Source organism: Pundamilia nyererei, unplaced genomic scaffold, assembly GCF_000239375.1.
Source record: "Pundamilia nyererei isolate P.nyererei 1_Seehausen unplaced genomic scaffold, PunNye1.0 scaffold00009, whole genome shotgun sequence".
Taxonomy (NCBI): Eukaryota; Metazoa; Chordata; class Actinopteri; order Cichliformes; family Cichlidae; genus Pundamilia; species Pundamilia nyererei.
In genome coordinates this window covers 1,084,307-1,111,007 of record NW_005187410.1, presented here as the reverse complement: position 1 = coordinate 1,111,007, position 26,701 = coordinate 1,084,307, and the positions used below count along the sequence as shown (strand labels likewise).

The 26,701-nt window shown below is 38.2% G+C and overlaps 1 protein-coding gene across 3 annotated transcripts in view; it reads left to right on the top strand.

Annotated features, from left to right (window-relative positions):
- Positions 1 to 20,115, top strand: part of ikzf2 (IKAROS family zinc finger 2) — a 37,678-nt gene extending 17,563 nt beyond the window's left edge. The window contains exons 1-9 of one of the 3 annotated variants that reach the window (XM_005723282.2): positions 137 to 340; positions 1,637 to 1,719; positions 3,029 to 3,075; positions 7,520 to 7,621; positions 10,395 to 10,583; positions 11,402 to 11,569; positions 14,372 to 14,509; positions 14,862 to 14,990; positions 15,899 to 20,115. In XM_005723282.2, coding sequence (XP_005723339.1) covers positions 3,048 to 3,075; positions 7,520 to 7,621; positions 10,395 to 10,583; positions 11,402 to 11,569; positions 14,372 to 14,509; positions 14,862 to 14,990; positions 15,899 to 16,710 — 1,566 coding nt within the window. In that variant the 5' untranslated portion in view covers positions 137 to 340; positions 1,637 to 1,719; positions 3,029 to 3,047 and the 3' untranslated portion in view covers positions 16,711 to 20,115. Of the gene's footprint in view, positions 1 to 136; positions 341 to 466; positions 735 to 1,636; positions 1,720 to 3,028; positions 3,076 to 7,519; positions 7,622 to 10,394; positions 10,584 to 11,401; positions 11,570 to 14,371; positions 14,510 to 14,861; positions 14,991 to 15,898 lie in introns of those variants that run through there. The other 2 variants (XM_005723281.2, XM_005723283.2) reach the window with 2 other exon arrangements.
- The last annotated feature ends 6,586 nt before the right edge of the window (positions 20,116 to 26,701 follow it).

Here is a 26,701-nt window from a genome sequence, read left to right as displayed (position 1 = left end):
GGATATAATCTGGCAACAGCCTTAGAAATAAGAGGCCCCTTGTAACCTAATCGATTGCCGAGCAGGGAGGCAGACTGGGTCCACACTCTGTGATCCGTTTCTCTGTGTCAGACCAAGTTCCCAGAATAGCAGCTCGTGCTGGTTGTCTGTGGAGGAGATGGAAGAGGAAGTCAGTGGTGGATGTAACAACTGTTGCTTTTGCTGCCGCTGCGGAACCATACCTGTCAGTCCGCGCTGCATGTTAGATGTCGGACAAGAATGAATTCCGTTTCAAGCCGAGACATTCAGTCTGGATCAGTGTGCAAGTTCATGGGATTATATAAACTCCTACGTGTTTAAGGTAAATTAAAAAAAGAGAGCGCGCGGGAGAGACCTTAGTGCGTGAATCGGTTTCCTGTTTGAACTAGGTAACTGCTTTGATATAGCCATTGAATTTCGTTCGGCTATCAATTGGCTACAGACGCTTCAGAGCTGCTAGGGGCGCATGTCTGCAGCAAAGGCAGACAAGGAGCGTCTGTCTGATGAATGGAAAGCCAGACGGGCTCTGCTGTAGACTGCGGTGATCGGATAACCTGTTGAATTGCAGCTGTCAGTCAGCTCCGAGCCTTCCAGGCAACACAGCCAGCAAAAATCACTTAACACGAGAAACAGCGCGTTGCCACTATAAGAACAAAAAGTCGCTTTACGGTTTTGCAGCTGATGGTTATTCCCAGAGATGCGCTGTTGCCAGCCAGGTATGCACTCTGTCCTTAGCTTACTACTTAACTTGCCTGATGATCTGCAAAATACACTTTTCTTGCCTTTTTGCTGTTTTTCTTAGTTTGAATATTTTTGGCTTCCTAAAGTAACCGTGCAGACAAAGTAGGAAGTAGTTTCAAAGTGGAAGGCCTTTATTTAAAAAGGAAACTGATAATTTAACTTATTATTATGGCTGATGGGACAGTGCCCCACGTTGGCTAGCGTTTGGACGCATTGGTGTTGTCGACTTTATCCGCCGTTTAGTTTGCCACTACATCACATTATTCCTATTGTTGGCAGCAGCAGCAGCAGCAGTTAAAACAGATGAAGCTCTACCGGTTTGACCTTGAGTCACATCTCCACAGTAGCTTTTTATCATTGCCTATTATCATTACCCGCGGATTTCCAGTCCTTTGGTTGTTGAAAATAGCTTGGCTGCTCCCTGTCGCTATGGCTAATTCCTTAGGAACCGGTGGATCCAGTTTGATCCTTCTCTTTCTTTCCTTACCAACTTGTTGAGTTTTCCACTTCTTTGTTCCTACTGCAAAAGTCCACGGGGTAAGACAAGAGTCGTGCGACTTCTAATGGAATGCTTTACAGTCACATCCAGTGAGTGTATAACTTGGTGGGGCAGCGCGAGTGTCGTTTTTTTTTAATGTGGAAAACTGTGCGGGACGCACGCAGAAGAAGCTTTTGACATTCACCTGTAGGACACTATCGACGCGCACCTCCTCAACTTTCCAATGATTTTTTCTGAGCTGACTCATGTGAATTAGAGGATGTTTTTCGCTTTTAGTGGACTGCTAATGAGACGTGTCGATCTAAAAAGAAGTACTTTCTTTCGTATTGAGACATCCCTGGACTAAATAGGCATATTTTACTCTTTGTTTCATTAAAGGGAGGTGGAGACACCTTGCCACCCCCTCCTCCGTCCTTGACTGAAAGCACCAACTAATTTTTGCACAAGGGAGACTCTTGAAGGTAATTATGTGAATATATATATATTTTATTCACTCCACATTACTTTCTTGTTTTACTTTCACGTTTCACTTTTAATTTTAGTGGCTTATCGTATATAAATAATCACTGTTTAAAAGAAATGGCTATGCCTAGTTGCTGTGACTATAAAATGGCCAAAGATTACCCCCATGTAGCTAAGAGGAGGTCTCATGTATGTACTGAGAAAATTGTGGCTGACTTCTTGTCACCAGTAAACTGTTATTAGAGTATCTAATATCTAATCATGGGAAATGAAAAAAGGGGATGTGGATTCTGCGTTTGTCTTGCCCTCTTTTCTCATTATTTAAGAGCTTAGTTGTATGTTCTTCAAGGAAGCCAGCAGCTGTGCAGTGATACAATGTAATGTTGTTGTGACACTCCACACGTTTAAATAATATCAGAGTTTTTGTTGTTGTAATGTGCTTCCAAATTCTAATGATTATAAAGTTACTTTGTATTTCTTAATTATAACATTTTTAAACTCAGCAATGAAAGGAGGTTGAGCGATAACGATTGAACCAAACTTCAGTTTCTAACATATAAAAATAAGAAATCCCATTACAACTTATTCATATGTGCCCCATTACACCAACACTCAGTTAAAAACAGAGCGTGCCTTACACTGCCCTTCTAGAAAGTTGAATGCTTGGGTTTCGTTTTGAGGCGATGCCACTTATTGTGTTGGTTGCTTTGTCACTTTGTTTGGCACCAAAGTTCAAATTGTAACGTAATAAATTTTAGTGATTAATCTGTCAGCATGGTGCACATTTTGGTTCATCTTCCCTTGCCCGTTTTGTTATTCGCTCAAATAGTTGAGGGGTTCATTTAACCTGAAATAAAGATAGGTGAAATGTATAACGTTTGTACAATGATTATGTAATTTCGTTGAAAGAGGTGAATAAAGGAACCATGAAATCAACAATTCAACTTCTTTTTAGACAAGCACTCTTTTCATTGTAGAATGTGAAACTAAAACACGGCTGTTCACACATTTAAAATAGTTCACAGGGTAACTTGCTAAATATACATGACTACTTCTCTAAAAAGAAAACAGCACAGACCTATTGTTGCTGTAATAAACTTCTGTAGAGTGGAAGTTATACACACAAAGCTTTGTAGCTGCTGTGAATTGCAGTTAGTTTGCACATGCATTGCTTTGATCGTGCAGGTTTACGTGATCATTCATTGTGTCACTTAGTTTTATCTGTTCGTCTTCATCGTTAAACAAATGAAGAATTAAGACAAATTAATAATGTAAACGTTGCAGTAATATCTCAATTTTCTATTGCAGCACTCCCAGAGCCCTAGAAATGGAGACTTCCGAAGACTATCGTACTAGTAAGTCTTTACATGTATTATTTATTACATTCAATTGACACTGTGACCCATACATTATAAACAAGGACACACTATAATGCATATATTCAAATGCATGTTTATATTCTTCTGAATATGAGAATAATAATGATTGCATCATTATGAGAACTTTGACCTTAAAAAGTGGTTTTGAATTTCACAGTGAATCCAACAATTTTTATTTGATTTTTATTTGATTTATTTTTAAACCATGAAAAAAAAAAGACAAAGAAAACCCCAAAACATTTTTGCAATCACAACACAACATTTTAAGGGATTTTCCCCCAAGTGCAGCCTTTTTCCTGTTCACCCCTTAAAGTTAGAGAAAATGCATTAGCAACATCCTGTTGAATGCAGCAGATACTGGATATGCGCTTTGTGGTGCTCCATTGCCCTTTGCTGGTTTCCTTTGGGCAGGTCTCTTGAATATCTTCCCTGCCCCCCCCCCACACCATGTATTTCGCTTTGGTGTGCATATTTCAAAACAGGTAGCATGTTGTTGATGATCTGTGGGGACTTTTAGGTCTTCATTTGGGGTTTGCGCTTGCAGGAACACACAGGCGAATAGTCTTGGAGGTGGAAAAAAGAAATGGAGGCTCTTTTTCTTCCTGCCTGTCGGTGCGTCACTTCTGAAATAATATTTTTATAATTATATATCTTTCAAAAGGCATACATCTTTGGAGGATACTAGATGGAAATTGTCATTGCTCCCATATATTTTGACTTTCTCCTAGGTTTGGCGAGGCACTGTGTACTGTGGGTGAAAATTTAGGTCAAGTAGTCTACCTTTGTGTCACACATCATCACAGTCTCACTCAGTACTCTTCCACATGTACACAGCTACCCTACTACACTAATTCTTAGCATCCCCTGTTACATATAAACACTCTGTTTACACATTTTCCAAAATCTCTGGGAAACTATATTACAAATATAACAAAAACATCGAGTGTAGTGGTTTGTAATTCCTACGTTTAAAAAAAAATACAAAGACAACGTATCAAACATTAAAACGTTAAAAGGGAGATATTATATTGTTCTCATGTATTTGTTTGTTTTAAGACACATAGATTAATTTCGAACTTTATGGCAGCAACATATTTCAAATAATTTAGGAAAGCGACATGTTTACCTCTGTGTTGCATCCCGACTTCTGCTAACACTACTCATAACCATTTAGTATACTATAAAAAAATGCCTTTCTAGTCTTGCTAGATAAAAGACGCAACTTTCTCGATGCTTTTTTTGCGTTTTAAAAAATCTTTTAACTGTTTATTTTTTATTTTATTTTTATCTGCAGCCTTCTCAACTTAGCATCAAGCCTCTTTTACTTCAAAGCCTCGCTGTTGTCATAAGTACAGAATGTCGTGTGGTATCGATTTGCTGATATAAGCAAGGTCTGTTCTGCAAAAGATGCTGCTTATGGTTATGCTGCAAAAGAAAACTAAAAGCAGAAAACTGTGTATAACACTCATTGTAAGAAATGCCATGTGCACTTATGAATCCCCATATGGTTTTGCTTTGGAACGGCACACAAGACAGTTTTCTATCTCATTTCTGTCCATCTTATATGAACTCAGGTCCAAACAAAGTGCTAGTGTTTTTAAATCTTGTTTATATAGGCAACACTTTTTTTTATTTTACTTTTTTAAGGTTTTTTTTGCATAGTAATGTTGCTGAACTGTGTTCCACAGTGATAGTGGTTTTCAGTAGTATCCTGAGATTATGTAATGATTTCCTCTGGGCACGTGAACAGATTTCTCCAGAGTCTGTAGGTCTTTCAACAACTATCGATGTAGGATTTTGTAAGTGAAAAACCTCCCCATCTTTACTTCTGTGGGAGTCCAACTAATCTGGGATGTTCGTAATAGCTTGTCTTCTCCAGCCATTTGTTGTCCCCGATCTTCCTTTTTCCAAATGTGTGGCTGGTATAAAACTCAGAAATTGCCTATATTTGACAAATTGAATAAGTATGTATGATATTGACACTTAAAACAAGTTATAAGAGCAGAAATTCCATTTGCTATCCTGGGACAATGATTGGACTTTATAAGCTATGCTCACTGTATGTTAGTGAAGTCAGCAATTATTACACCTACAAGTTTCATGTGTACACATTTGTTCCTTTCCATTTGCCAACACATTAAATCATGTCAATTTTGTATATTACTCAAAGAACATTTTCTTCCGTAAGATTAAAGTGTTTGATATCCTAATCTGTTCATACAGATTTGACTCAGCAAACCAGGGGCACCAACGCAAACCTCAGTCCATGAAAGCATACGTGTGTGTCTGAGTCTATTATTTACCCATCCCAAAATGATTTATCTATCAGCCAGTAAAACGTTAAAAGTTTGTGTCTGCAAACTCACTGGTTGTGATATCTATGTATCTATGTATCGATTGATATAGATTTATATTTCAAGGGGATTCTACTGGATTCAGTTCAGTTAACCAAGTTTCATTCTCAAGAAACCAGTTTGAGATGATTTCAGCTTTGTGATATGTACTGTGGTCATAAATGGATGGAAATGGTCAGTAACAATCCCAAGATAGACAGTGGCATTTAAACAATGCTCAATTGGTACTAAAGGGCCCAAAGTGTGCTAAACAAAATTATTCCCCACCATCACAGCACCACCACCACCACCAGCCTGAGTCACTGATATAAGGCAGAATGGAGCCACACTTTTATGTTGTTCAAATGAAATCGCAACCTATAAATCTGAGTACTGAGGCAGAAATTGAAACCTATAACTTTCCAATCATTTGTTGTCGAGTTGTGGTTAGCCTGTTTAAACTCTAGCCCTCCGTTTTCTGTTCTCAACTAACAGAATGGCAGCCAGTGTCATCTTCTACTCTACTGTAGCCCATCTGCTTCAACGTGTAACATGATGTGCACTCAGCCATGTTCTTTTGCATACCTTGTTGTAACAAGTAGTTATTTGAGTTACTGTTTCCTTCAGATTGAAGCAGTCTGGCCATTGTCCTCCGACCTCTGTCATAAAACAAAACATTTTTTACAGAGGACTGCCATTTGCTGGATTTTTTTTTTTGGACATACTGTATTCAAAGTCACTTAAATCACTTTTTTTCTCCTATTCTGATGCTCAGTTTAAATTTTAGCAGGTTGTCATGCAACATATACATATACATTGAATTGCTGCATGCGACTGGATTGAATTAGATATGTCTGTTAAAGATAGATGGACAGATTTGGGATTACCTAGATTACCATGGTACTGTTAGGTGTCTGACAGCATCTGTTACAGTAATGGAAAATCCTCCATGACAAATCTGGGCCACTCCTGTCTCCAGGACAGTATTGCCAAGGGATAGCCAACGTTGGTCACCTGAGATTTCCTCCAACCCCAACCTGTGCAACCTGAGCCTAGGCCCAGGGATTGTGTCTTGGACAGCATCTCCCAGTAAGCCCACTCAGTGAGGCTGTAACTACAATGGAACAATGCCACAGAAAAAGCTTGTCAAGTTAAGAGGAGCTGTCAAAGAGAGAAAAGATCTGACACAGATTTCTTTTTTCATGTATGCGGGGTCACTTTAGACATATTCAGAATAAACAAATTGTAACAGTGCACCATTGTAGCAATTCACAGGAAGCATCTATCATATTCTTTTGATTTTTTACAGAGATTCCATAGCTGCAGCTATCCTTTTTAAATCGGACTGATAGTGTGGTGACACCACAATGGATACTTTACAGTATTTCTCACTGTGGCTCCTAAGGGGTCAGAAGGGGTGTTTGCCTGTTGCTACTGCATTGTTCTAGTGACCCTGATGGGGCCATGCTGTAAGGGGATAAGGGATTGGTTTGCTCTCCCTCTGAGTGGACACCGGGCTATCCATAGCCCGAGTTCTGTACAAACTGCTGAGAGAATGCAATTTGATCTACATTTGCTGAACATTATAATCACATAGGTGGGTAAAAACTTTTGGGTAGTTTGGTTTTGCATTCTGGATGTTGACTACCTTAATGACTATTCAAAATAGGTCTTGAAATAGATCTGAGTATGAAGAAATTAATCATTTTCAATCTGAGAAGGCAAGCAGCAGAAGGCTTCTTCATCTTATTCAGTATGTCAAATCGAGACATTATATTTATTTCTGTTCTATTGTCACTATATTTACCTGCATTAAGATCATAGACCAGAAATAAGCATGCAGTAAGGTCTGGTATTTTGCTGTCACAGTCTCTAATGTCATCCTCAATAACACCATTTATTTTTCTCAACAGCAACTTTCTCAATCTTAACCTCAGTCTTTGAAACCTTTTGATGTAACATAACCAATTAATTGCATATTTAACACAATCAAGAAAACTGGCATTTTTCACATAACAGTGGCATTTGTTGTTCAAGTACCGTATTCTACAGCACAATGCAGATTGCAGTGTTTCTGTGTCTCCCAGGTAACGGCAAATGCTCTCCTGGTAAGGAGAACTCGAGAATGTTGGCGGATATATCAGCACCTAATGGAGAGACAGTTCCTCAGGGTCCTAATTCCCCTGGTGGTGAGTGCTCAGTTATTAGATACACATTTCTGCAGTCTTCCAAGAACAGCTGTAGAATGAGCAGAGGCACTTTATCATTAAAAATCAGCATTAGATGATTCAGGTTGGCTATGCATTAAGATATTTTTTCACAAAAAAAGTTTTGCAAGGAAACAAAGAATACTCTGTTTCCCATCAGTAACTATGGAATACATAACTGATACATTTATAATTGGTTGCGCCAGGTAAATTACCATGGCAGATGTGAGCAGATCAGAAAACAGATGCCTGTGATAATATTTCTGGTATCTTGCATGGAACTCATGTTCATTTGATTTGTGTGGAAACTTTAAATTGTAAAAAAGTGGAGGAAAAGCCATCCAAAGCATGAAGCTAGAATGACATTCTTGTCTTAAATTTGAGACGCTTCGTGAGAAAATTATCGAATAAAATATACCTGAAGACGAAAGCAGCGTTACCAGAAGTGGCTGTAGATTACACAGTAAAAGCTTGCGTGCAAACAATGTGCCCTGTTGCATCTTATATTATGTTGCACTTGGTCTGAAGTGTTGCTTGGTTCCTTTCAGCCTACTGACTTATATCTATAGATCATCTCTAGCAGTGTCACTGTGAAGCAGCAAAGTAAGAAAAGGGGAAACAAAGTAAGACAAGGGACCTCAGTGAAAAAAAGGGGAAGCTTATCTCCCACATGTTTAGAGATGCAGGGAGGTGAGCTGTGCGATGGTTTTCACAGGGAAATACTTTTCACCAATAAGAGCTGTTGTCATCGTCTCAGTTGCTTAACATGCTTGCCATTTGAGGTTTTGTTTCAAAAGAGTTGTGTTACTACTCATCATATACTGACAATAAGCACAAAGGGGTACAAATTTTGGTGCCAAATTTCTTAAACTTGCAAGCAAAAGCAGAAACCGTACGGGGGTTATATTTGTGTTATGCGCTGATTACACTCTAGCTGACTACATGACAGATTGAGGGATGCCTGAATTTCTTTTTTGGGGTTCGGTCACCTTCTCAATCAGTAGTGATCATGATTCTAGGTTTTCTGTTCACTATATGAAAATTCAGATAACTCACAAATTGAACGGAGACGTAGTAATTATGAAAACAGTATCTAGATGATTTTCCTAGCTGTTTTTGTCATGCGGATTGTTTCAAGCGTATCCTCATCTGACCAATCTTTGCATTCCACTCTGCCACACTGGAGAGACAGATGTAAAGATGCAAGGAGCTGAATAGCAAGGACGTTCAGGTCTGCTCCGTGTTGCCAGGATACAGCTGTCGAAGACAGGCTCGATTGCAACTTGGGTATTGGGATAAGTGTTCTTCTGTACAAACTGTGGCATTGAAAAACATACAATATTAGATTGAACAATGCTGTTTTTGTATGCATATGCATGGATTCAATCACTTGCAATGACCACATTTATGCATATCTCATATTGGCCTGTGAGAATTAACTTCATGTCAAAGAGAACAATTACTAACTGCTGTCTAATGGGAGGCTTTAGTAATCCAACCACATATGCTTATATTATTGATTTTTATAAAATCCCATAATAAGATAGCCAGGATTGTTTAGTTGTAGTTGGATAATGTATACTCCTTGCCTGTGCAACATATAAAGCCCCAAAAGCTATTTACAAGATTTTATGTAGTGCCTGAATGTTTTTTAAAGCACTACAGGCTCATGTGATTTTTTTTAATTAAAAATATAATTTACACAACAAAAGCTAACTGACCCCTGTGCATATTACTTTGATATTGCTACATATGACAGATGTACAGAGATCAAAGATATCAAATGTAATAAACTATAAATGTAAACACTTTATTTTGCTTGTTCATGGCGTATTTAAGATAGCGTTTGTGTTTAAATGACTGAAGATGATGTTTTGTGATAATGTTTTGCTGTGTTGAGTTTGTTGATTTTATTCTATAAAGAGTAGAAGACCTTAGAAAAATATTACAATTAGTATTTTTATGTTAAATTGTTGCTAAATGCTTGTAACCAATAACTAGAAACTAAGTGATAAGTTTCCCGCCAGCTCAGATTCAGACACACATACATGCAGAAGCATGCAGACCCACACATGCACATGCGCACCGGTGCACGCACATGCACGCATGCGCACACGCACACACACAGATGCACTCATAATATTACACAATATTTTGCTTTTGCCATCCAGCCGGTCTCCCACTGCTAGTGAGCGGCAGCCAGAGAAGGCCTCTGGCACTCCCTTTCTTCCCAGGGACAGCCAGAAACTAGACCAGCCTGTTTTATTCTTTTTTTTCCCTTTCTGTCTCTTCTTGTCACCATGTCAAGTCAATGCTATCTATGAAATCAGTTGGTATGTAAAAATGTTTTTAATTTTAATTTTAATTTTTTTTAATTATTTTTATTTATATTCTGTACCTCTAATCTTCTCTATCTCTAGCCTATATTCATTTTGTCTACAGTACATAGCAAGTCCAACACAGATTAAATCAGCCCGTTGCACTCCAATTCAGTTTACAGAAGTGACTCGGCCTTGTGGCTCAACCTTTACCTTCACCTAGTTCATCTCCATCCATTACAATTCAATCTGACCAAATTTATTGTAATGCATATTTACCTTTGACAGAGTTGTGTAGCCAGCCTGGGTTTGGGTATGGTTCATGATCGCTGTGGACAGCATTTGTATAGTAAAAGTAGATTTTTAACTCTCCTATACACCTAACATTTGCCGTGCCATCAGGCTCATCAGGATTGTACTATGCTTTGTTTTTTCAGAACTGACAATTAAGCAAGAAGAAGAAATCATGGACGAGTCTGACAACAGAAGTCCAGCAGTGGAAGAAATAGGCCAAACAGGGGAAGAAGGAGTAGCACTAGAGGAATCCATGAGTGGCAGCCCAAGCAACGTACAGGATGGGTTATCTGGGCCAAATGTGACAGCCGAATCAGGAAATCGATCAAACGGTACTCATTTTGTTTTTCCAAATGGCATTAAAGGTTTTTAAATAAACCTTTTAGCATAATTGACATATCTTTTATAAAACTCTTTGGAGATGAATGATCCAAAAAGAATTTATCTTGTTCCGACCATTAAACCAGCAGGGGAACCAGCAGTTTCCACTCCTTTAGAGTGAGTCAGAAACCATTTGTTTTCCTCGACAGTGGGTGTGGACTGCCGTCTTTCTTTCTTTTTTCTTTGGTTGAAACAATAGCCCTGTCTTGGAATTATTATCAAGGGAAAAAAATATCCTTGGAATCCTCCGCAACAGGTTTCAGTTGACGCCATGAGTACTCTGGTTATCACAGGTCATATTTCTCTTTTCCATCTCCAGATTAAAAGTAGTCTAAAGTAGTCCATACATATATGTGCTTGTGTATTAGACACTGTAGCACTTGCATTTGTAACTTTACTTCAGCCAAAAGTATATTTAATGCTAATGTTAATGCTGATTACAATATATTTTTGATTCCTTAAGAGTTTCCAGAAGAGAATCGCAAGTACACTACGCTCATGTTATCAAGTTTTTGTGTTTTGTGTAACTATGTGATGTATTATCACGGTCAGAAGCTGTACTGAATAATTATTTTGTTTGTTGTTCATTGGCAACTACCAAGTTGTTCAAAGAGTCAAATACCATGTCATAATAATTCGAATGACATATTTTAAAATATTAAGGAAAAAAAAATCCAGTTATAAACAGTGTCTTCTTAGGTTTGTTGTTACTTTCAAAAAAATATCCATAGTGATTGTGGCATTGACTTCCTGTTCATGAAACTCACAGGAGACAGGCCGTTCCAGTGCAACCAGTGTGGTGTGTCGTTCACCCAGAAGGGAAACCTGCTACGACACATCAAACTCCATACAGGTGAAAAACCCTTCAAATGCCCCTTCTGCAGCTACGCCTGCCGGAGGCGCGATGCCCTCACTGGTCATTTGCGCACTCATGCTGGTAAGTGTTCTCCTCCTCAGCCCCTTTTCTTCCCTTTTTACTTGCCCACTTGTGCTAACCAGAAGAGACTTTGTGTGTATATATATCTACATATATATCTATATATATATATAGATATATATGCAGTCGACATAAGCATTCGATATTGAGGTACACTATTTAAAAAAGCCCAAACCCTTTCAACATACTATTAACCTCTTAGGTAGTATTTATGCTGGCTGGTGAGGCCATATCTTGTCTTTTAGATAGATTATGTCTTCTTTTTATCTGCGTGTTATATACGGCACAGTGAGTGCTTTGTGGTTAGGTACCAAGAAACACGCTGTTCCTTAGTCGCTAAGGAGGAAACTATCTGTCTGTTGAGAAACACATGGGGAGTGCTGGCTGTATCAACTGTAACCCACTTTCCTATATGAGGATGTGCTCTCCCTTTTGTTGCGCCTTTGAAATCAAGGTCAGACAATACCGTCATTTCTGTCTGTGATGCCCCGCAGGGTTTACTCATATATAGTTCTCTTTGTTAAAGCTAACTTTTGTGCTTATGTGTATGCCCATGTGTTTATGTACAGTTTCGTGTGCGTGCAGGTGTAATTTTGCTCTTAGAAACCCTTACTTACATGATTCCTTTACACACATCTTATTTATTTTTGTCACATTTGTCACCTACCTTCATTACCATTTTCTTGGTTACACTTCTGTTGATCTGAATTTGTTTGTCCTTTCGTAGACTCTAAATTTGACTCTTCCGAACATCGATTTGGATATTTGACCGACGTGTGTAATCTTGACTCCCTCCCTCTCTGTGTTCGGGGACTATTCATTATACGACTATTGGAATCCTGGTATTTGTGGTTTGGTGCCCTGCCAGGAAGAACAGGTAGAAAGAAAAGAGAAATACAAAGCTTTGACAGAGAGGTCAGATGATGAAAACGGAAGACTACGGTGAGAGACAGTGAAGACAAAGGCTAGATTAAACCTTATACTGGAAGATGACATTTTTCATTCAGGCACAGTTGATTGGTAAAATAGTAATGCAGGAAAATCAGGTGACAGGGTTTTATATTATTTAAGGTCTAAATTCAAACAGGTTTTTATTTATTATCCAGATGGCGTCAATAAAGTGGGTCTGAGTTCACAGTGGACCGTTTGCATGAATAAGAATAGCACCTGTAATGTGTCCACTCAACATCTGTGCAAGATTGTGTGTGGGTGGTTATATAAATATGAAAAAGTAATGAAGCCTATGTAGTGTGAGTGAGAATCTGTATAGCCACTGAGAACAAGGGAGTGAGTCTTGTTGACTGAATACTGCCTACTCCACTGTTAGAGTACCGCACGGCTGGAAAGCAAAGGCAATTATTTCCATGATGACGTTTCATTTTGAAGTAACTCTTTCATTACCAAAATGAATATTGCTGAGATGACCCTGCATATACACCACACTTCCACACTACCCACACTTTGATAATATTGAAACCTTTTGTCATTATGCAGTACTCTTGTAACTGTTCATACTCAGAAAAAAAAGATAATAAACCCCAGTTTCAAGTTCAGCCCATACAGTGTCATTCACAGACCACAGAAGTACTGAATGACATATACGGCAGAAAAAAACTATTATTCTTTTAAATGATTCACACAAGAAATGTAAGATTGGCCATGACTGGTCATGTCATTGTGTAACAAGTGGGTTTTATTTCATTCACATCATCAAAAGGAAAAGTCCAGCACAGACAGCGTAACATTTGGAAACTTTTCTTTTTTTTAATAACTCCACTCGCCTTTTCTATGTGAGAAAGAGTACTTCTGTTAACATGTGAACTGTCACCTAGCTCTAAATGTGTGTGTAGTTTGTGTGACTGCTCGTATGTGTGTTACAACCTCCATGCTCAAAGTGAAAGGTTTTGGGTTTCTCTGTTCTCACAGTGAAAAGAGCACTGGATCACATCTTCTTCTAGTAATACTGTCACCATGAGTCTACATCACTTGGCCAAAGGTGCCATGTTTGTCATATTGGTTAGCTGTTGTGGTCTTCAGTTCACTTCATGAGTCATTCTAATTTTGAGAATACTCTGACGCAGGACTCAGATCTTTCCCTCTGCAGTGTCTGGGATTTCGCTTGTTGAAGCATGTTGCAATTATTATTTTTTTTAACCATTTTTGACTCAACTTACATGTCAGTATGGAAACAGCTCGTGTTGCTCACAAGTAAGCTGATAACTAACTGCCCGGATAGTGTACAATAACTTCTTTAAACAACAGAAATCACCTCCAATAATTCATTGGTGTGTTGAATGCTTGTTGAAGCAAACGTGACGTATGAAAGGAAATGAGTGGACTAAGACAGATGTAAAGAATGAGTCTTTATATTTTTCACTTTTCTTCGTAGGAAGGAATCTAATTAAATAGAACAATGAATCACACTCCACCTCCATAGCAGTTTAACCTGGAGTTAGTTTCCTACCGCCACAATGGGATGCATGATCAATTCCATTATTTACTCATGCTATGCCTCTGCAGTGGGAGTTTGCTGCACAGACCAAAGCGTTTTGAAATGCAGACTTTATGGCGCAACAGTCTTGGTCGCCCACAACTTGTGTTTCTGTCTGGCAATAGTTGTGTGGAATCACACTAGTAGTGGAACCTCCATGATCTCAGTAGCTTGGTTTTGGTTTGTTTGTACTACTTACTGTTCACAGTGTGTACTACTACGCACCACCTAAATACTGCGGCACTGGATACTGCCCACTCTCTGTCTACAGCGATGAATGAAATTAATAGACTGAATGTTTTTGCTTTTAGTCGGCAAACCGCACAAGTGTAACTACTGTGGGCGGAGTTACAAACAGCGGACATCTTTAGAGGAACATAAAGAGCGTTGCCATGGTTACCTGCAGGGTATCGGCTTGGATCCTAATGTCAACAGTGGGCCTTACACAGGTAAAAATAAATTCACTAGAATTGAAACCAGTAAACGTACATATAATACAGTAAAGTTAATTCTTGAATGAACTGGAAATAATCCTTACCATTAAGCACTAATGACTGATATATTATTTTGCGCAACTTTTGCTATCTGAGTATACTTACAAAATACTCAGTTAAGTTATTTATTTTGCAAACAGCACAATCTAATTTAGATTTTGAAATAAAGATAATATAAAGCTGCACTTGCCCTAAGCAAAATTCATCTTACTTTTATTCTAAACACGATCATTTCTTCATTTATTTTTCCTTTTAAACACCCAGCTGTATTCGTGCTCCTTCTTATCACCTGTTCACTCCTTTTAAGGTGACGTTCCAAAAGAGCCAAGGCCCATGCCAGAGCCCACCATGGCCACCTTTGATCGGCCACCTGTTATTGAAAGACTGCATAGCAATGTAGGCAAGAGGAAGAGCACCACACCTCAGAAATTTGTGGGTGAGTCATACATGCATTTCAGACATAGTCAGCAAATTGACTACTCTAATTACCACGAAGATAAAAAACAAATGTTTCATATGATGTTTTATTCAGACGAGTGGGGTGGGAGGAGGTTGGGGTTTAGCAGTTGAAGTACCAACTGAAATAATTTGTTGTATTATGTTCTGCATGCAGTGATCTTTTTTACGACTCTGACCTACAAAGCATGCCTATATGCTGTTGTTATCATATAAATATATTATTGTTCAACAATGAATTGATTAATTTAATTGGTTTATAGGAGTCTTGCAAATGATTTTACTTGAGCATTAATCACATGCTATTGTTTTTATCAGCTTACCCGATTTTATTTTTTGAGCTTGCTTAGTTTGATTTGTCTTCCCCTTGTTCCATAGTTTTGCATTATATAGTATTATATAATATCACACAATAGCTTTGGCCTACTGTTTTTTTTTAATTTGCCACACTATTAGAAGATGAGATTGAGCAACTAGAGCAAGCTGACTGAGAGGCAAGGAAGTGTTTTTTTCACTCTGTGGTTACGTACACCTGTAACTTTGCCATTGCTCTTATCGAGAGAAAACAGCTTACCGCATCCCTGTTCTCGAGGGGTTAAACACTGCAGTCGTAGATGGATGGGGCTTTCCACTCATTAGACTCAAACATCATGCACAAAATGTGAAAAACAAGATCAAAATATCACCAAGCCATAACATTCACTGTCTAGAATGGAAATTACAATCAGTATTTGCATTTGTACATATTCATTTTCCTTCTTGACTGAAGATAAAAATAAGAGTATTTTTGCCACTTATGCTGCTGCATCTATATATATATCTTATTTTAACAAGAAATTGCCATCATCATTATTTACATGCAGTCATGAACTACTCTGCTGTTTACAGGTGAAAAGATGCCTCGCTATAGCTATCCTGATATGAGCTATGACATGGCTGTTAAGTATGAGAAGCAGTCTGAAATGATGCCTCCCCACATGATGGACCAGGCTATCAACAATGCCATCACATACCTGGGATCAGACACCCTACGCCCCATGCTCCACCATCCAGGTCCTCCACTTTCTATGGCTGAGGTGGTGCCTATTGTGAACCCACTCTTCCCCCATGTCCTGCCACTGAGCCAACGAACAGAACGTTCAGGAAACTGTGACACACTACCAACACAGCCGCCTCAGCCCCATGAGTTCCCCGGTCATCCCACCTCAAATGGCCCCACTGGTTTAACAAGGCCAGGTAAGCATCCCCAACAAGGGCAAGAGGAGTCACCCAGCAACAGTGGTGTTGAATCTGCTGACTCAGCTCGCAGCAGCCCTCAGGAAAGGCAGGGATACCATGGCAGCAATGCCCCCGTGGGCCTCAGGTCTCGTGGCAGTCCAGCAGTGGTCTTTTCAGGTGAGCGGATGAGAGATGCATCACCTAGAAGTGGGGCAGGATTCGGGGTTGGGATAATGCGACTGGCAACAGAGAGGCCTGTGAGCCAGGAAGGGATACGGGTGTTTGGACGGGAGGGCCAGGAATTAAGGGCCTTCCAGTGTGAGCACTGTCGAGTGCTCTTCCTGGACCATGTCATGTACACCATCCACATGGGTTGCCACGGATACAGAGATCCACTGGAGTGCAACATCTGTGGTCACCGGAGCAAGGACCGCTATGAGTTCTCCTCTCACATAGTACGGGGTGAACACACCTTCCAGTAAGAGGATGGGTAGAAAATTGAGGGATAGACAAAGAAGTGAAAGGAGCAATACCCTGATATCCGTCCTTATCTCCTCTGAGACTGCATTGTTGAATGGCATTGTAGACAAGTGTAGCACAATCACAGACTTTCTTTTTAAGCTACTTATTGCGAATCTGAACAGTTTAACAATCACATGAAGGTATGGGCCAAAGACACATTTTGTACTATTTAATTGCGATTAATGTAAAGGAAGGACTTTTTTTTTCTCAAAATCTTACTAGATTCTATATTAGAGCAGCTGTCAAAGGGCATTGACAAGTGTTTTTCTTTTTTTCATTTTAGTCTATTCTGAAGTATATTCTTTTGTGTTTTCCCTCTCATCATGCTTTTAACCGTTTTCATTCTGAAGACATAATGCATGCATATAGATGGTATATTAGAACTTGTTTCTGCCCTGTGGGCTCAGTGTGGTTGATAAAAATCAGTTTCAGATTACTAGACAAACGTCAAGGCTGCAGGTGGTGTATAATGTCACTAAAAAACATCACTATGTTCGACAAAATAGTAGCACTTATTCATTATTGTACTTATAAAAAATTTGATCATTGATGCTATCAGATGTTAGTAAATATACTGAATGCATTCTGGTTCTATTCTCAGTGGGTATGCAAGTGCATTGCTGCCTAGATTTAGAAAATGCTATTAGCCCCCATAAATATATACACCACCTTATCACATTTTGTAATTCAGAGTAAATTGTCTTGCATATCATTATAAACAATGATAAACAATGTGATTTCCTGTGCAAAAGCTCAGGAGAGTCTTTTAGTTATTGCTATCTGCCTATCTGATAATGAGCAGTTGAAAATATTGAAGGCATTATTATTGTATTATGTTACTTTAACTCTCTGCAAATGGTGCATGTTTTAGCTTACCATATCATACCACCCATGTTTTTCCATCTCTCAGGGGCTTGTAAAGCATTTGTGAACCATTAGCGCAGATAAAGAAAACCACCAACTTCCTGTTGGTGGCTTGTCTATTTTGTAATTTTAAAATCCTGCCAAATAAAAAAGAGACTATCTAAAGCAACATATGAAAACGACTTTAGGGCAGTGTTTAAGCTGGTAAACATAGTTGAAATATCTTGATTGGGGAAAAAAAGTGTTCTCCTCTGTTTAAGAGAAAAACATGTTGAAAAGCACAATGTCTAATGTGTTCTTGAGGTTGCTTAACAGAGCACTGGAAACACAATGAATTATCTCAAATATTTATCTAAGACAAATTTCAGTTTGTCTTACATTTTGAAATGATCCTATTTATAGTTCATGAAACTGAAATTGTTGCTTATATTGAGACATATTTTTCTCTGTTATAATCAGTCACCATTTAAATGCAAGAGGACATAAGAAAAATCACTCTGAAAGTTAAACATAAAAACTGTTGCCTAGTCATTCTTGTTGTATCTGTGACTTTTAAAAGTTCAGTTGAGGGCGTCTTTTTTCAATTGTTTTCTTTCTCTACACTTTCAGGGTAAGATGTCCAAATACCTTTTTAATTTCCTTTGTACTTCTGCGGAATACTACTGTGTCCTGTTGACTCAGACATTGTGTTGCTTACAGTTTGAGTGCACTGCTATATTCTTAAACTTTGAGTATAAAAAAAAACAACTGTCAGAAATGTTGTCCACATGGACAAAAAAAGCATGATGGTGGTATAGAAGCCCTTAACAATCTTGAAGTCATTTAACTACCTGGCTGCAGTATGATTCTTTATGGCAGTGGATACCAAAGTGACAGCACTGGATGTTCTCTATTGTACCTCACTTTGTGCTTTACTGTATGCCTTTCCTTTTGATCTAATCCACTTTTTGAATTCATTGGGATGGTCTGTCTGTCTGTGCATGTGTAATATATTCTTTCATCCTGTTTGTAGACATGACTAATATGGGGAAGTGTATTTTTTTCTAAGGCTAAATTCCTAAAATTGTCATGTGATAATATGGTATTATCGACCTGATCTTGTTTGTTTAAGGCTGCCCCTTCTCCGCTCCTCATAAGCCCCATCTCCCACACAGATACACACTAATGTCTGTTCCTCTTCCTCATTTTCTGAATGTTACTCTTTGCATCGCCATAATGTCACCAAGTTCATGTATGACCTTTTACAAAGGGGACCACGAAAGAGACAGCATGAGCAGGAGGCGGAGTTAAAGAAGCGTACCACGTACTACTACTCTGAAGGCTCTTCTGATAGTTGTAGCATCCCAAATCTATAGAGTAGGAGTATTACAACCTCCATCATTTAGCAGTACATTGTCAAAGCCAGTTCTTTCAAAGTTACTGTCTCTGCTGTGAAAGGACTCCGATAAGACTGTGCTTGGTACAGTTGTTCATGCACTTTATGTCTCTTTAAAGCAGAAATGTCAAATGTTTTCTAGTTTTAATTTTTAAGTGTTGTGACTGTTTCAAACGATCATTGTCAGAACAAAAGTTAGACTTTTGTTTGAGGGAAAAATCTTGAGCAGGACACTGGAAATTAGGACTGTGTCGGTTTTTGCTCTGCTGCCTGATGAACATGTACTTTTTTTAATGGACTCACAAAACCGTTGGCATTATGAGTTTTAAACATGTATTGTCTAACATTATGAGCAGGCTATTATGCTCTAAGGCTAAACTCAGTGAACTTTTCTTTTTGTTCAGTATCTACTCGTAATCAAAAGGCAGCTTTTTCTCTGTTTACATGTTGCTTCTTTTCATGCGCAAATGGTGCCCAGCTTGCATAAAACCTTACTATTTGTAAAGTTTTGGCACTAGAAATTGTTTACATCTTGCAGCTGTGATATTGACTCTGTACATTCCTCTGTCATATTATTCCTAGATTTTTTTTCTAAAAAAAGAAAAAAGAAAAAAAGGAGTCAGTTTATTTATCCTGTGATAAAATCTGTGTTAAGGATCCCTTGGTTTTCTCTCCTTATCCCAGGACAGAACAGAGCTTAAACTAAATGTAGGATAATATATTACAGGGTTTTTTGTTGTTGTTGTTTTATTTTTGTTTTTTTAGTTACTCTTTAGTTACTTACTCTCCAGGTTATATTTAGTAACATCCTTTGGGGTACAGGTATATCACAGTTCCAACTATTTACTTATCTGTTGACAGATTCTTGACTTACTCTTTTTCCTTTACTGAAGCAGCCATATAAACAAACAAACAAAAAAAACAAACCATAACAAAAAAAAAGTGTCTTCTGTCAGCTTTCCTAGTGAGTGAGGACTTTACTTGAACGATTATTGCTATTGTTACAGATCGGGGGGAATGTTTTTGTACAGTGTGGTAAATGTCTATTTTTCTGCTGAAATGTTGCAAATAGTTTTGTGAATTTTGTGTGTGTTTTTTTTATTTAAAAATGTTTACAAAAAATGTAAAAGGCAGGGTTCCGGGTGCATTGTATTTTTTAAGAAACAGTATACAAACAGTGTATATTTTGGCACTGAAAATGAACATTTATCCATATATGTGTGCTGATTGAACAACTTTGATATCGATACCAACTTTCTGATATGAGGGCTCTCAGGTATTTACATAGGATGTGTATTTTTAAGTCTTAAAATATGTGATTTATTTATGAAAAAAAGATGCATATTGAATTTAATTTCTATGATCATTTCTCTTGACTTAAAATAGTTTAACACTGAATATGGTGAAGGAAGTTGGAGTATTCTTAAGCCCCTTTTTTCAACAGTGACCATACATGAAGGCACACTGCTGTGAAGAATTCAATGTATATTTTAAGGCATGACTTTCTCTCTTCTCTATACATGGTTTTACTGCTTTGCCTATTTCATTCATTTTTAAACAGGAAGACAAACATAATACTGTGTTGTTTTCTGCAAAACATGCAAACTGTACCTTACTTGCAAATAAAATTCTTTATTGCAAGATAAAAATTGAATGTTGAAATCTGTTGATGCAACATTAAAGAGCCTAAAGGTCAGAAAACATCCCTAGAAAACTATTCAACTTCCACACTTTTCTTATTGTTTGAATTTGAATTGTTTATCTTACACCTGCAATGTTGGTTATATGTAAAGGCATTCTAATGTTTTTCACAGTTGAAATCAAAACGCACAAAAGACCAAATGATCATCAGGTGACAGTTGAATTGGTGACACTGGGACTATGTTGAGACTATGTTGTGTTTGAATGATCTTATCAGCCAAAGTCATGTTCTTTGGCGATAGCTTTAATTCTATAGAACAGTGTACCGAATATGAAGAAAGAATTTTCTTAGCGATGTCTGTATCTCTACTTCAAAATCTGCTTTCTAGTATAAAAAAATAAAGTATATGTGAAATATATTGATTTTATGTGTACTGAATGTGCAGTTTAATTCTTATAAAAGGCCAATTTCATAACCATGAATAATAAAAACAAAGAGATAAATAAGCCCCAGACTATAAAATGCTGACATTCATCACTGATTTTAATTCTATATAAACTCAAAAACATCTTAAACACCAAGTAGTAATATATCTTTTAAAATAATTGAATAAATAAATGTAACGTGATTTTTTTTTTTTTGTACTTGAAACTTTAGAACTTTAACCAAGCGCCAAATTCATATTATTGCTAAAAAATATATATTTGCAACACAAAAAATAGCAATACAAAAATCAGCATTTAACAGCTTCAATAACACAACACTGATGAGCCTATTTGAGGAAATGGAAAACCACAATGTAAACTGTCTGCTGTATCTTTTATCATGGTAAGGAATAATTTCTAAAAATGAAGTGCGCAGCCAACCCTCCTAAATCCTTACTGTACAGCCACAGAGGCTTGCCTTCATTTGCAATGTAATGACTGTTTGTTCCACTCCACTCTTTGTCTGTGAACAGGTGGTTACTAGAGCCTGTTGAAGCCTCAAATGTCAGAGCAGTCTTCCTCACCCCCTTACTTCTTTAATCGGTATATTGCACACAGACACCCTCACACATATTCACACAGCAAGCACATACTAAATCAAAGCTGCGTGAAGGCGGTCGCAAAACTGAGAAGTGCAAAGCCTGAACAGACCCCAAACTGTATCTTTTCATGTTCAGATTCCTCCAGTTTTCTGCCTGTCAGTTGATTGTTTGTTCCCATCTAGATGATATCTCTGTTTGAGTCATACTTTCAGCATAGGAGTGATACACCTGCCCTCTTTGTGGTACTGTTGCAAAAAAAGAAAAACAAAAAAACAAAAAAAAAGGAAAAACGTATTCACCCATTCCATGCCGAAAGCAAAGGAAAAAAAAGTTTATTTGAAAAATAGATCATTGCCATCATTTTGAGTCAGTAATTATTACAATATCACAAAAAACACAATAGTTCTAAACGTCGTATATCAAAATATACTACATTTTCATGGTGCTTGGTAGTCATCACAGTTATTCATCACTATTACTTACTATTTTCTTTTTATTACTAAGTATAACTAATCTGTCATTGACTATGACGGTGCTTACCGTACTATGACATTTCTTAGAGTCTGACATGTTGAAAATTAACCTTTTAGTCACTTTCAAGGTTTGAGTCAGTGTCGTGGTTTTCAGTGGTCAAGGAAAATGATGACACATGAACCTGAAATCGTGCCAATCTGCAGATGAAGCACGCACTCGTCACTCTATGATGAGCTGTCTAATCAACAAGCCATTTTAGCTGTTAGATTTCAAAGGGCTAAATGTGTTTTCTCCCAGAAAATACAACAGAGTAGTATTTTGTAGCTGCCGCATAAATAAAGTATAGAACACTGTATGATTTGTAAGTCATGGCAGTCATTGTTGGTTTGTGGAACCTGCTGTTGATACTGGCTTGATATGTGAGTGTTAGGTATTGTGCAGCTATAGCCCCTTTTTTTTGTCTTCTTCTCAGGACAGATAGCTGAATAAAGCTTTGTGACTGCAAGACTTCCTCTGCCAGGTTCCACTCCCCGTGAAACTTCTTCTGCAAATCCTGTTAGACAATAAAAGCTGCACAGAGTTGCAAAAGCACTGGAAACTACTGGTATCCACCCTACATACAGACAACTTCAGATTAAAACAAAGCACACCTTATACTAGTACTGTAGAAAGCCAGCATACAGTATATCAAGAGCAACCTTAGTATGTTGTGAATAAATAAGAGTATATTAATCATCTGTGGCTGGGCTAAATCAGTTTAATTTCTTTATTAGCAAACAGGAAAAAAGGTATTTAGTTACACTTGCATGTCAACACTGACTGAACAGTAAAGCAAAGTTGCATTCATAAAGATGGATAGTGTTTAACTTGGAAATCACACAGTCTGAGATACCAAGAGTGCTGCCTGCCCTTTAGGTTTCAGCTTACAAGCTTACAGAACAGGGAGTAGTTCCAGATCTTTTTTGTGTGAATCCCCACCAACGTTGTGCAATTGGCTCGTGACAAGTCCTGTTCCTGTTTTTCCTGCCAGGTAGTGGTGGATGTTTAGACAGGCCCTAAAACGTTCACACACACCAACACAAGATATGCGTGCACGCACATACACACGGGATGACAACCTGCACGCCTAGCTAGTTTCTGTTACACGCCCATATTTTAGGAGTAATCAAGTTGAAGCGCTAGAAATCTGATATCACATATAGTAATGTTGTTTTAAACTGTTCGCTGGTGTTGCAATGTAAGAGAAATGCTGTGAGAAAATAAATACAATTCAATGACTGATTGGTGTAATGTCACAGTGGAAACACTGCAAAAGATGTGGTACACTACAATTTTTCTGCTTGGGATTTGCGCTGGTAATGGTGGTCTGCGCCTCTGCGGCTCTTGCACTCTTAACCCACTTGGCTGAAGGAACAGGTTCAGTTATAGGGCTGCTATACATGTTAGCAACTTTGAAATTGTTTAGATCCATTTAAAGTCGGGGTTCAAGCAAATTATATTTTCAGTTCACTGGAAATGAAGCTTCAATAGTTCAGATTTTGAGGCCAACTACACCCTGTGCAGACTGTGCAAAAGGCCTTCTCTGGTTTGTGGTCAGAGAGAAAAAAGAGAGAGGTCTCAGTATTCATGTGGGGAGGAAGTAGAGGGGGAACTTCCACTTTCCTGCAGCCATGTTGAATGGGGAGGTATTGTGGGGTGAACAGCATGCACAAAAAAAGATAGACAAGTTGATAGGTGCATTTCAGACAAAAACAAGAATGTGCTACTACAAGAGGCAATGAAAAAGTGTGAAGACGGGCAGCACTGTTAAAGAGAGAGAGAAAAGTCAGCAATGGTAAGTTTGTAACGTAAACATATAAGCGGCACATGCATTAGACACTTCTTGGGAAGTGCGACTGCAGGAAAGAAACAGAGAGTTAATAGAGAAACTGAGAGAGACAAATTGAGAGGGATGAATGCATCTGACACAGGAAGATCGAGAACATGACAGAAAGAAAGAAAATAAGGTTGTGTAGTGTCCACACCTGCTGATTGTCTTGAACTGTGAAAACATACCAGGAGGCAAGATACAGTTTTGAAGACTGGCATGAAGCAGACAACCACAGGTTTACTGTAGGAAATTGGGATGTGGGGATACAGACACCGGTGGTTTGACATAAATGGATACACAGCTGCAATGAGCTGAACTGAAAACAGGAAATAAATGTGAACACTAACCCTTTTTTCACACTAACAAATAAAGAGAGGGAAGTTTCAGCAGTACAAAACTATATTCGGTGTGATGTGAATGTCAGACATGGGCTGGGAAGCACATGTTATCACTGTCATTTCCAAAAATATTTGCTTGGACTGTAAATATTTTTTCATCATTTTCAGTTTGACTGTGAAAAGCTGCTCTCCCACCACAGAGTATCAGAGTATTTGCATTTTTCTTTATTTTTCTTTATTTTTTTTATTTTTTTTGAGTTGGGACCTAAAAGGGGTCGACAGAAGGAGTCATGTTCAAAATTATCACAAGTGATTTAAAGGGCAACCACACATACTGTAAACCAAAGTGCAAAAATAAAATGTCAGCCCTTGATGTTATTCCATTTGCATCGCATTGACTGCAGCTCAATGTGGGTTGGGGAGGCACAGTATATCAGCTCCTCCTTGTGTTTTTTTCAGCATTTTATCATCAATCAACATCAGCCTAGACTACATTGCTGGGCCACCATAACACTTCAGTAGTCTTTATAGTACTCTATGTTAGTAATGATAGCATTTCAACAGAGCAGTAATACTCAAAGTGAAATCAGGTTTTGAATTATAGCACATTTGTGCTCTACTTTGTAGTCAACACATGTTTTGCTGCCTGTAAGCTATCAACACAGTGGGTCTCACACACAGTTGTTTCTGTACAATGATGCTGATGAGTTGTCAGAAAATCCAAGAGCTTTGGCTTTAGTCTACTTCTCAGAAAAGGCCGGGACAACACTGTTACTCAAACTGAAATGCTGTCATTTTAATACTGTTAATCTTGCAACTGTGATGTGCATGCTTTCTCAAACAAAAACAAAAGAACAGAGCAAAATATAGAACACAAAATTAGTATTCTGTGCTAAAAATGAAAAACATATATGGGGTATTCTTTATCGGTCGCTGAAGTTGCTCATTTCTCAAAAGTAGCACAAGGTAAAATGGGTACAGAAGAGGTAGAAGTTAATAGCTATTCGGGAGCAGTAACAGCGACTGCTTGTTTGTCTCTTTCAAAGAGTATTTCGTGCATTCAACTTGTCTTGCAACCGAGCGAAATGGAAGAAAGAGAATACAACAGTTGGTACAAGCACTTTGGGTTGGCTTCTTACCTTTTGTGTTTCAAATGTCAGCGCTTTTCATGTGGTTGCAGACTCCTGGGTCAAGAGAAGAAGGAGGAGGCTCAGATGGAAATCCTGACACATATCTACACAGTGCTGAGGCCAACCTAACTGGGCCCCTTCCATCTGAAATCACACACGCACGCACACAGACACAAACACTCACTTTATAAAGTTTAAAAGGTGACTGTGTTTGTGTATCTGATTGCTCCAAAGCAAACCAGTGTCACTAAATCTAAACAAGCATGGTTCTCCTTATCACTTTATCAAAAACGGGTCTAGTTCAAGAGAAATGACACAGACTGGTCAGTGATGTTACATTTATGTCTCCAGTTCCTCAAAATATTCAAGTTCATGTCAGGTCACCAACATAAATTTGTGTTAAAGCAACACTGGAGTCAGAGTTGTTTTATTGATACAATATGTACATTAGGATAGTGAATTCCTGGTCGGGCTGCCTAATGTTTAGCAAGTCACTTTAGCAACCAAATGTGAAACAGAATCAGAATCTGAAAAGAAAGTTAAAAAACACACAACTAAAAAAAGTTCACATCCAGCTGCTCTGATGAATCTTTTGCACAGCATTCAATGCTAAATGTTTCACAAGAACTAATATACGGCTGATCATGGAGGTACCGGACACTCAACTACCATCTAAGACGCTGCGTTTTCTGGAAAGCTCTAGTTTCAACAGTCACTCTTTATTGATTTTGATGATCGCTGTATTTTTCCACTGACAAAAAAAAATTTTTTCATGTAAAAAGGGTCTTTAGTTTGTGCCCTTCAGAAGAGAACTTACTTTTCAATGACTGTCTGTGAATAATATGACTTTTATTACCTTATTTTTACTTGGCCACGTTTCTTTGTAGAGAAGAGGGTTTTTTCTGCTCTACACAGAACTATTTCCTATGTGGACCGTGTTGTCTCTTTTCTCTGTCTGGCCACCCACCTAAAAGAACACACACACACACACACACACACACACACACACACACACACACACACACACACACACACACACTCTCTCTCTCTCTCTCTCTCTCTCTCTTTATCTCTTTATGCAGCAGCTGTGCCCTTGGATAGTAACTACCATTCAGATGCTTTCTCTTACTGCCATCAAGTGGTCAAACTGTGTAAAGCTTTCACTGTAGTCGGCACCCTTGGGAGTTGACAATATTGCAGTATTTTAATAATGTTTTATTTGCATAACTAA